Source organism: Aptenodytes forsteri, unplaced genomic scaffold, assembly GCF_000699145.1.
Source record: "Aptenodytes forsteri isolate BGI_AS27 unplaced genomic scaffold, ASM69914v1 Scaffold54, whole genome shotgun sequence".
NCBI lineage: Eukaryota > Metazoa > Chordata > Aves > Sphenisciformes > Spheniscidae > Aptenodytes > Aptenodytes forsteri.
This window is the reverse complement of record NW_008796044.1, coordinates 7,521,055-7,533,046: the sequence shown is the minus strand read 5'-3', so window position 1 is coordinate 7,533,046 and position 11,992 is coordinate 7,521,055. Positions and strand designations below refer to the sequence as shown.

The following is an 11,992-nucleotide window of genomic DNA, read 5'->3' as shown; positions in this document are numbered from 1 at the left end:
TATCTTATCTCACAGCCCGGCTCGGCCACCGCGGGCACGGCTGGGGCACGGGCACGGCCCGGCGCTGGCACGGCGCGGGGCAGCGCGGTTGGCACAGCCGCCGTGCCCCTGAGCGAGGCAGGGAGTCGCATATCTCCTCGCCATCCCCCAGCACAGCAGGAGGAGGCCGGAGCACCAGAGGACGATGCTAAATACAAATAACATTGAAGACCTGGAAGGAAAGGTCTGAAACTCCTCAGCGGCTGCTGTCATGTTCCCTCCTGCGCAGCCTGGCGCACGGAGCGGGGCGAGCCAACAGCACCCACACGGGCTGTGCTTCGCCTCACGGGCTGCGCTGCTGGGGGCCGAGCAAAGAGACGCATCTCCGAGTGTAAAAACATAATCCTAAACTGCCTTGGCAACAGAGGGACGTTTCCTTCTTCCCCCAGTTCATCTCATGTGAAAACAGCCAAACACAAATATTTTAAAAACTCCCAGTAGCAGGAATTCGAGTGTATCGGCACCACGGGCACCCGCCATGAATTTGATTTAGAGAAGATGTGACCCAAGTGGTGTCAAGTGTGAAGGTTTGCGTCCTCTCCCTGGCAAAACTTCAAAAACTCTGAAAAACCGGCTTGAAATCAAGTATTAAATAGGGACATCTAGGGGAAATACCCGACGGTGCAGCCGTGCCTGACAACATCTCTGTTTTTAACAGAAGGCTTAGTGGTAAATGGTTGTCCGGGCAAACCTCAGTGATACCAGCACCGCTCACACCAGCGTGTGTATTTTGCCCCGTATACATGTCCCGTTAACGAGCCGAGGGTGGAGGTACGGGAGGGGGTGCGTTTGCACACTCCATCCTGAGGTGTAACGCGGGTGAAACTCAGCACAGGCTCTTGCTTTGAGAACATCTGGGCTTGGTGATTTCTCATTAGTTCCCTGATATAATATACCCTAGAGCACGGGGGCTGATCGTCGCCTCTCCCTGTCTTTGGTGTTAAGAAAAACTGGGTTTATCCTGGTATGATCAGCCCTCACATTTCTATTGGGAATTTCCCAATAGATACTGATGCTTGAAATACTATTTAAAAGTCTGGTTCCCGGAAATTTATGGCTGGGCGAGAATTTCAGCTGCTTTTTTTGGAGAAAGTTTTGTGTTCCCCTACTTCTTCCCTTCTCCCCACTGAGTTGTAGGAAAAACAAGCTGAAAATGCAACCCAAGTATATCCCTGAAACAGAAAGAACCTGAAAATCATTGAGCACTTTTTTTCACCTAACTTCATGGGTTTTGGATCTGATCTGATATAATGTGTGGATTTGGCAATACTGGAGTAAGAACAGAATAGAACAGAACCAGAGCAACTATGTTCAAAATTTCATACTTTTAATCTCAATTTTTCCAGTGTTTTAGCTATCATTTTTTTAAAGTTATCATTCTTATTAACAGTAGCATTTTTACTTTATTGTACTAGGGGATCTGGGCGTTGCATACAACCATAGAAACATTGCTTGGATGGGACCCCCAGAGATCATCTAGGCCAGCTTCCCGCTTGGAGCAGGAGTGTCACCAGCACTGGACCAGGTCAGACAGCAATCTGTCCAGCTGAGTCTTGAAAAACCTTCCAGGATGGAGCAGACATGACCTCCCGGGGTTACCTGCTCCAGGGCGCATCACCATCCTGGGGGAGGGTTTTTCCTAATGTGCCGCTGGACATCCCAAGCTGCTACCTGCGGTCATCGCCCTTGTTCTGTCATCTGCCTCCCTGATAAGCGTTTGACTCCGTCATCTTTGTCATTGCCCCTACAAGAGCTGTGGGCACGTATTGGGATATCTGTCCTTATCAGGTGCTGTAAAGGTATGGAATCCAAGATAAATCCTATGCCCTGTAGACTGTCTGAGGGTAGGCTGATCAGATCGGGGCTCAGAGAGGTGATACCTCTGCTGGCATAAATTTTGCAGACTCAAGTTACCCCTTCAAAAGTTTCTGAGCAACTCTGATTCAGCACAGCATTTTGAGGGCTGTGGCATTTTTTATACAGCGCTTGATACCCTATAAGCAGATTTGCTCTCTCTTGAATTCTTTCCACCCATTTCTTGCAGAAAGCTCACAGGTGTCAAACCAAGTCAGCAAACAGGTTAGTTATCTACCAATGAATTACTTCTTCTTACCATTTCTCAAGTGATAAATGAGAGAAAGAGAATATAAACTCCAGAAATGCAAAAAACTTTGCAAATCTGCCCCAAGCTCCTGGGAACACCCATGATTCTGTGGACAGATGGTCAGGAGCATCACCATTGCGTTAACTACGACCTCTCAGAGTCAGCACAGTCCTCAGCAGCACGCGTTAGCAGAGCCGAGCTCTTGCTCAGCATTACGACCCAAGGAGAAGAAACTGCTGACCTGACCGCAAGACTACATACAGCTCCGCATTTTAAGTGTTGGGTTACGAGGGTCTGTCGACCAAAGTAAGCCAGTCGAGTTTGATTTTATTAGTATTATTCCTGGTGTCGGTTAGGGGTAAGGAATAAAGAGCACTTTCAATGGTTATTGTTGTGCTGGATTGGACTTATTCTGGGTTGGAAAAGGAATGGGCGATAAACACTTTATATAAATGTAAGAGCGGTTCAGCTTCCTAACAGCGAACTTGAACAAGAAATTGAGCATTCAAAAGCAGCCATGTCTGACTAGAGCTCCCAGACACATTGCACAGGACACTGTCAGGTACTGGAAACTAGAAGCATCAAAGCCCTGGCTAAGAGGAAGAGTAAAGCCCTGCAGTGGCTGCTACGTTGGACCTCCTCAGCACGGACCAACAGACTTCGGGGTACCACTTGTCTGAGGTTGAGATTTGCATTACAGTCTAAAGTAAATCCTTAAGTCTGTACTATCTTGCACATTTTAATCAGATTTAATGCTCTTGAGCACTGTGAAAATAATTTCTGTCACTTGATTTTAGTACCTGTTATCCTTTAAGGCTGAATGGGAGGGGAGCCTTTGCCTCCACATCTGAGGGGAATTCTTGAAAACGTGCGAAAAGCATTGAAGTTGTGGGATGGAGGTTGCATCTGGTTCTAGGGCAGAATTTTCCTTCTGTGAGGGGTCTTTGCCATGGCGCTAATTCTGTTTCGCTGGTCTTCCACGGCCAGCCGAGGTGAAGCTGAAATCTGGGTGTTTTCTGCAGCATCTGCATTTAGATGAAGTATACTGCTTGTTGTCAGTAAGAAATACTGCGGCACTGGCAGAGTATTTCCAGCTCCTGGATGTTCATCGAAAGAATTACCTGAACAGTGAGTACTTCTAAAAATGGGATTGGCATTAATGCTCTAAAATTACAGGCCCTTTGTAATGTTTTGAAAAGAGAGATACAGAATGCTACATCGCTTAGGATTTAAAACCAGAGATCACAGACATTACAAATATTGCACTTCAGATGTTACAACAAACGCAGCACTCCGTAATACTAATTAACTAGCAGCTTGGTTAACACAAGTGCTTGGCAATACACCAGAAAGCTTTCAGATACAGCATATATCACCATGTCCTCCCTGCTCTATCATGCCCCGGCTGCTCTGGAAGGTTACATGGCCTGGCTACTCCTGCATCGGCTTCTGAATTATGTACGGCTCAGGGGACCATGCAGAGCCACTGAGATACATTTTCAGCTCACATCGAAGGTATTCCTTTCCCCTTCCCCCTTCCATTGCCTCCTTCCCTGTTTGTGAGAGAGAAAAAGGTCCAAGAGCCTATGAAACCTGTTTGATTTTACGGTTTTATCGTCCTCTGCATCCCAGCAGCATGCAAAGCCACAGGCTTGTTAGTACTGTACAAACATGATAACCAGGTCCTGGCACAATGAGCAGATAATCGACATACGAAAAACCCAGGCCAGTCATAAAAGAGATCTTTACAGCTGTGCAAGCGAGATGCCAGAACACAGGGCAAGAGGGGATTTCTGGCTCACTGAAGCTAATTCCTTAGTACTGCAGCAACCTCATCATGTAATCCTTTCCATAAACCGATCGTGCTCTGTGTTAGAAAGCAGGTGGGTTTCTTGCCAATAGTGTCCTCCACATGAGGCTGTTTGCAACCCCGCCGTCCGCTGGTTCACAGCTTCCCCACCTCCCGCCTGCAGTTCTTCAGTCTATTCCCGTATTTCTGGTTTGTTGGAAAAGTCCTTTTTTCCTCCAGGGGTGGGGTAGAAGAGAAGAAGATAGAAAATTATGAGCACTTTAACGTTGCCTTCTGTGCAGAAATCACATATGTCCCTTTCATAAATCAAGCCATCTTACTAATACTGTTCTATTAATTCTGAACAGTATCTCTTGTCTGCCCCTGTGTTTTAATTGCCTGTGCAACGTGTCTGGGAGCAGTAGGCATTTAAAATAAAATAAATCCTGCTAATTATTGCTCTCAGCTTTGTGCAGACGATGCCTGAGAGCTCACTGTTTTCCACATCTGCAGTTTTATTGCTTTCTCTGTTATGTGACCGACCTGAATAAGGAGCAGATTATGCTGCTGTTCGACTTGCTGGACCGAAATGCGAGGGGAAGAATTTGCTTTAATGAGTTCTACATGGTGGCATGCATCCTCCTGTCCTGTGAGGTGTGTACCCTGCAGGTCCTGGAGTTGGTACAGGGACATCTGCACCATCCAACACCCCCGTAAAGGGAATCAGCTCACTGGAGCTGATCTTTACTCATGGCGTACAAGGGATGGAGAGGGTCCCTGGGTCTATGCTGCTGCACAGAAAGGAAAGCAGGGAAATGAGCAGTCCCCCTGTTAATACCAACCTTGTTCCTCTGGCATAAATCCACCCCTGAACCTTTTGCAAGGTAGAAACCATCTAAACACTCCTCCCAGCTCAGGCTGTCCATCTTAGCGCTCCAAAAAACAAGCCCTCGGCTGCGTCTGCCTGTGGGGAAGAGAGCAAAGCATCTGTTTTCACCCATCAGTTCTTGCTAGCTTGTAGGTGCAGCACGTGCTGATGCCCTTCTTCAGCCTCCCTGGCATCACCTACAGCCCAGGCTGGGGAGGTGCCTCTTCAGGGAAAAGCAACGATGACAGCAGGCTGCGGTGAGGGAGAGGGGTGGTAAAGCCAGGGTTACCCCCAGAGCTCATCTTGCTGTTGGACACGTCCAGCAGCTCCGCTCTGGACCAGACACCCAGCTGAGGGCCAGCGCTTGGGGCTGCTGCCTGCAGGACTCAGGGAGGAAGGAGAGGAGCCAACTGCGGGACATAGCCCTGCAAGTCATTCGGCACATGGGAGGGATGGGAAAGGACCTCACAAAGCAGCCTTGGAGCTTGGCTGGCTGTCGGTAGCTCTCCCCAGCACAGCCCGCAGCCCAAACCCAGCCGGCAACAGCCGCCTGCTCCTGCGTGGCTCCATGGCAGGAAGCACCAGGATTTTGGTATTTCCTGCGGGCGCAACTAGCAGGAGGTCACCTTTATTCTCTGGACGCGAACACCGGTTGGTATTCCATGTATTCTTTCCAAGCAGGAAATCGGTGCTTATCATCTGTTTCTAAACCTTTCTGCCCCAAAACAGAACCATCTTGAAAAGCAGTTCATCCACCAGCACACAGGACCTGCCTTTCAACTGCTGGATGTAGATGGGGATAATATGATTGATTTTAATGAGTTTGAAGCCACAAGGTTTCTCTTCAACATCAAGAAAGAATAACTTAAGAAGATATTTAAGGACTTTGATATTTCTGGAGATGAGGTAAAATTAGAGAAATTACAGTCAAAAGATAGAGGCATTTTCATGGCCTAAATTCAAAATTAATCCTTGGGATTAATTTTGCACTGCAGCCCACAGCCGCTTCTCACTCAAGCCTGGGTTTTCTTCCTGTTGACTTCAGGAGTGGGTCTTTGGGGACTTACTGCACAGTCTGAATTGAAAATGTTTTAACAGTAAGATAGCAACAGGACAAAATAATTTTTTTGGGGTAAACCAGGCATATTCCTGTGTCTGAGGAGACTCTAATGGGAGGAGATGGGCAGAACTGGCAGAAGTGCCTTTATTTAAGCCATTTTCTTCTGAGTTTGCTTGTGGCTTCTCATTATTTTCCAAGCTCTGTGCAGTCCATTCTCAGAGCTGCTGGCCAGGGGGGTACCTCGGTGGGGTACACTCAGACTTGAAACTCCTTCTAGAAACATTACAAGTGCCATACCTTGGCCCATGCCCATGCCATGGAGATACCAATGCCAGATAAGAGCCCCAGGGGAAGGTCTCTCTCTTCTCTGCTGGAGCCCTCATTTTTACCTTAGACCAGCTCCAGGTTCCATGGAGAGGCCGCAGGGATCTTGCCCATCCCTGTCCCATGGCGGGGAGCAGCTCCCTGCAACCAGAAAGGGAACAAAGCTGGTAGCAGCACCTCCCCTCCAGCTCTGCATTAACACAGTCCTCCTTATGGAGATGCATGCACACATCCCTTGCCAATTTGCTTTTGCTGCCAGCTCCCCTTTGTCTCTGAATGGTGACCTATGCTCTTTCAAATCCCTCCCTGCTCTGAAGTATTCTCTGATTAATGATCACCTGCAGCTACACTGGTAGGGAATCAGTCATTAATAGACTGTAGACATCTCTTACCTCTGTCACAGCTTCACACCACCCTCATGACTTCAGCATCTCAGCATGCTCCAGGAGCACATTTAGCAAGACAGCCATTAGTAACCGAGGGAGATACCTTCTCTTTCTCCTCCTTTCTGCTGCTAGGTTCCTGGGTTATTGTTTTTATTGATAATTTTCCTCCTCTATGTTCCACCACAAGTATCCTCTTCAATTACTTGTTACAGGCAGTTGTTGCATCTCTCCTGTGAGCCCTGCAGGGCTTGCAGCCTGCTTCCTGTGTGGTTTAGCAGCGCAGCAAGGTATCAAAGCCTCAGTCCTGCTCGGGGCCTGCAGATAGCTCTCTAATGCCTTTGGAGCAGTTTCCTGCAATAAGCTGTTTCAGCCCCAAGTTGCATTGATCCTGTCCTTTCATCTCTAGGCTGCCTAAAAGGCTGATTAAAAGGCCACTTCAAGCAGAAGCAGCATAGCTGTGATACAGCCATGAAGGCACCCCATGCCCCCCTTCCACCCGGCCACACCGTAACCCCAGCTGTTATGAATCACTCCAACATCTGCAAGTCATTACAAATGGTAGAGAAACAGCCGTGTGCCAGGGAGGTGCCCTATTAGCCTGTAACATGTTTGGGATGAGCCAGAGGCAATCAGTTGAAACCAATTTCTCCTGAGTCAGTCGGGAAACTAGAGCAAGTTGGAGAACCTGGACTCGGGGTCTTTCTCTGAAATAACTGTTTACACTGGGCAAGGCTGCCTTGCTAAGCTAGGGCTCTATCTCCTCCACAAAACTAGCAACGGAACTACAGGGAATTCAAGATGTTTGCAGTCTTCTGTATTGACAAACAACAACAAAAAGAGGAAGGGGATCATGAATAACCTCCCAGCAGGATCAGTGAGCTCCTAACAGCCTGAACAAGAACCCTTTACCCAGCTGGGAAGAACGCAGCCTCGCTTCTCCATCCCCCTGGGCTCAGGCCAGATAGATGTACCAAACTTGCAGAAAGTGAATAAATCAAAGCGCTGCAGTAAAGCAGTTGCCTGTTCTGTTTTCTCCATTGCACATCGCCACTGCTCTGCCAAGGTGAGCACCAGGGACTGGTGTCTGAGGAGGAGGGACTGATGCAACTCGGACTTCAGCCTCATGTCTCACAACTCTCCCCAGGACTAAGCCTGATGTTAGTGTGATCTTCCCCCATGCACTACAATAGGTGTGTCTTCTTGGTATTTTAGAGACAACCTCTTCCTGCCCCCTATGTTACACACTGGTTTGGAGAGCACCCTCCTCCCCAGCGCTGCCATTTTGCCACGTTCAGACGCACACAAAGCAAGGCTGGTTGAAATGGGGCAGACTGGTCTCTGATGCTGGAGCCACTCATGCTGGCAGCTTCCCGCTCTGTATCCCCTGCCTGCGTGCTCCGGGCTCAGGCAGCTCCCTGCATCCGTGCTGCTGCGCTCGTGAGGAACAGCCCAACGACAGGAAATGCTGTTTGCTTTGTTAACGAAACCACCTAATTAAGTCCATGTGGAGAGAAAGCAAGAGAGGCAGTTTAGGGTTTGGGGTTTTTTTTCTAAAAAAAATTGACTGTTTACCCTTTGGGCACAGCAATCCAGTGAATTTATTTCCCCCTCTCACTTTACACACAGGGCATCACATCATTGAGCCTCCTCCAAACTCACTGCCATTAGAGAGCTTCCCTAACGAAGCAGCATGGCTGCAGCATAAGGGACTAATTAGAATAGATAATTCCAGTCTCCAAGTGCTGCCACTGACCTCCCACGAAGTGAGGTTTCGGCACGCCTGTAAGGCGGCATCCCACCTCTCAGACCTTTGCAACTGCTCTGAGTCCAGAGAAAATAAACCACGCAGCTGAAATCCCAACTTTCCGGGATTATTCAGAGAAAGAGAGAATACAACGAACCACTCTTTGCAGAGCTCAGTACCTTTTCCATAAGTTAACCTTGATATTTTTAGCCCAGATTTGGAGGGACCAGCCACCCCGAGCTTTCAGCCAGATGCTCCCTACAGAATCCAGAGTGACTCCGGAGTTTCTGCACTGACCAGGGCTGTTATCCCGGCATAAGAAAGCAGCAAAATGAGGTCTGCAGTTAAAGACCATTTCCCTCAGTGCTGTCTCTGGAGCCCAGCACCAGGTATTAACAGAGCACTGGTCCGCAGGAGCACAGACCGAGCGGAACGGGTGCGTTGACCAAACTGGGATGCAGCTTTAGCAGGTAGAAAGCAATCAGAGTCTGGCATGGGGCCAGGAGCGAGGGTGCGACATCCACCGTAGGGCAGAAACCCCATGCTAGTCGTAGCACGTTATGCAATGCCATGTAGTGAGATATAGGTCAATGAAATATGAACATAGGCACAATACAAACATTAATTATATATTAATTAGGAATAGAAACACCATAATCTATATAACATAGCTCTATAAATCATACATAGTCTTCTCCCCTAAGCTCTAGGCTAGACTAGACTATTTCAGTTGGAAGGGACCTACAACGGTCAGCCAGCGCAACTGCCTGACCAATTCAGGGCTGACCGAAAGTTAAAGCATGTTAGTGAGGGCATTGTCCAAATGCCTCTTAAACACTGACAGGCTTGGGGCATCGACCACCTCTCTGGGAAGCCTGTTCCAGTGTTTGACCACCCTCTCGGTAAAGAAATGCTTCCTAATGTCCGCTCTAAACCTCCCCTATGGGGAGGTTCTGCCCATAGGCAGAAGAGCCCAGCACCTCCCTCTCCACCCTACGGCTTGTATGCTGCGGGGTGTGAAGCAGCACTCGATTTCACTGCTTGCAGCAGTGACCGAGAAAATTTCAACTCTCGTGCACTTTTGACCTAGAATCTGTGTTCTTTTGGGGTTTTGCTTAGGTCAACAGTCAGCCCGGAGTTCCCCAGCCCATTTCATACACCAAAATGTGCTACAGCTGCAGACCAAAGACAGCTTGGTGCAATGTGGCGTGGGTTTGCACACAGTGACAACACGAGACGGAGATCCTGCTTACTACTTGACAAATGACCACACTTAGGTCAACTAGAAGATGGGTAAAGAAAGATCACACGTAGTTTTATAATCCTGGTGTTTGAGGACATCAGCTCTGAGACCTTCTCTGTCTGTGCTGGGGGAGATGGAAGCAGGGTTGTCTCATGGGTCAGAACAAATGGCTACAAACAAGCCTTTGCACTGTTATTTTACATAAAGATACATACACACACAGAAAAAAGGGAATATGTATACATAAAAGATTATATATACTCACACATATAAAATAAATATATACATAGGAAAAAGTTAAAAAAAGTTCCAGGAAGATCACATGCTTATTTGTTTATAACTCACATCATCAATTCTACCATGAAATTATCCTAAGATTAAAAAAAAAAATTGAAATGTTTAGCTGTGATAACATTAGACCAAAGCGGCCTACAAAAAGTTATTCCTACTCCTCTGATACATTAGGTAGTTAATCAAGACTATAAAAGTGGTGACCTGAATTAAGACAACATGTCAGTTAATGTAATTATAGGACAATTACACAGATCCATTATTTTGCACTGTTCGCCAAGGAGCCAGAAGCACATCTGCAGACAGCGGGAGCCGGGAACAGAGGAGGTTCACGCTGGATGTCTGAGCGCATCTCCAGGCCTTGCATTCTCCACGGACTGCACGCCTTATTTGCAAGATAAAAAGTTGTCACACACCAAAATTACTACCAAAACGTGTCTCTAGGGTATCAGACAGGTAATGAAAAAGTTGTTGAGCTCCAGCTCAGAATTAAAAGCCCTATTGAAGAAATTTAAAAAGAAAAACAACACTGAGTTTATTTCTTAAGGCATGGCATTTCTAGGATTACTTTTATTTTTTAAATGCAGGGGAAAAAGTTTTTCTTTTTTGTTTTAAATACAGGAAATTTTGTACAGCATTTCCAATAGAAGTTCATGATGGTTTGCTCTCAGTGGTAAAATCTTACCTAGGTTAAAAAAAAAAAAAAAATCACATAATTTAACAGTCTAAAGACAACCTACTTGTGCTTGGCAGTTGATTAAAAATACGTGCACACACTACTGCGATATGTCAACCAAGAAACAGAGGTACAACATAAAAATACATAATGCATTTTAAAAGTTACCTGATGTTCACAGCATCTTTATATTGGCCTACAATTCTTCATTAACTGAAGGAGTTAGGGAGGGGAAAAAAGTTAAAAAGCATGTTTTACACAACTGGTGTATTTGATTCTAAAAGATTTTATAAAAGTTACAGGGGGGAAAAAAAAGGTCGTATCACTGGAATCCCCTCGTCCTTGTTTCACGGCGTGTTGGAGCTGTGTATTTTGTGTCAGTACCAAAACTAGCACCGTATCCTACATAATATGAATGTTTGTTACATGGCACACACAAACAAACCGCATACAAAAAGTTTTACCATAAAAATGAAGATATTTATTCAAGAAGTACAAATTTGATGGTACCAGCCATCTTTGAAAGCCATTACCATGAGGCAGAGAGGACACAAACCGAAGTCTCTTGCTCAGAGCATATGAAAGCAAGTGTCTTACAAATTGCCAGCTAATGCAGTCATTTCAATCATTGCTCAAAAGCCACCTCCACTTTTCAAACATTCCCTGGACTTGAGAGAGGCACAAATAGGGTTTTTAATACAAGACCAGTTAGTTATTTTAATAAAGCCATCAGCTAAAATTTATTTTGTTTTCAATTTCCTTAAATTGTCTCCAGCCTTTGACTGGATTCAAATTTCCTAAAGAAAAAAGGGACTTGGGAACGAGCAGGTGCAGAATTTTTGGAGCTCAAGATGAACTAAAAGTTTTAAGGCAGGAGTCAGGATTTTAAGTTCTCTATTTGCCCCATGGCTCTGATCAAATGGTCTTCATCTGTAAAATATACAAATACAGAGTTCTACCGGATAAATACCCAACAAGTGGTCCTGCTTGAAGGGCAGGAACATACTTCTTCACAGAGAGTCCAGTGGACACATTTATTAGAAGTCTCAAAGTCCACGGTAAGAAGCCTGCTGGTTAAAACATCTCATCTTCCAATTATTTGACTTTTGTAGGCTCAGTGGCATGTATGTCCCTTGGAGGAGAGCTATAGCTCCATCTCCAATGAACAAGAGCAACACACACGCGGCTACGGAGTATCTAAGCGGATGAAATACGGAAGAGGAGAGCCATTTGCAGAACAGAGCAATCAAAAACACTTTATGAAAAGGAAAGTCTTAAAGCAGGCAGACTTGTATATACAGTCATTCACCAACAGAAGTGTTTGTAGCTGCAGATATAATAGCAGGACATTCATCTTCTTTGGGAGAAGACAGAAGCACGGTTGCTGGAAAGTTTAACTCCAAGGCTTCTAGATCAGTTAACTTGCAAGGCAGACCACCAACATCTAGTGGGTTTGAAGCAGATTTTT

General features: G+C 46.3%; 2 protein-coding genes across 2 annotated transcripts in view; one reads left to right on the top strand and one right to left on the bottom strand.

Moving 5' to 3' along the window:
- STK10 (serine/threonine kinase 10) overlaps positions 1 to 1,720 on the bottom strand; it is a 56,399-nt gene extending 54,679 nt beyond the window's left edge. Inside the window, exon 1 of the mRNA XM_019473774.1 lies at positions 1,711 to 1,720. Within this exon, the coding sequence (XP_019329319.1) occupies positions 1,711 to 1,720 (10 nt within the window). The remainder of the gene's footprint in view (positions 1 to 1,710) is intronic.
- Positions 1,721 to 1,840: 120 nt separating this feature from the next.
- On the top strand, positions 1,841 to 7,428 carry EFCAB9 (EF-hand calcium binding domain 9). Its single transcript, XM_019473773.1, is given in 6 exon segments — positions 1,841 to 1,883; positions 3,131 to 3,271; positions 3,794 to 3,801; positions 4,446 to 4,586; positions 5,530 to 5,706; positions 7,345 to 7,428. Coding segments are annotated over 6 exon segments (594 nt in total).
- The last annotated feature ends 4,564 nt before the right edge of the window (positions 7,429 to 11,992 follow it).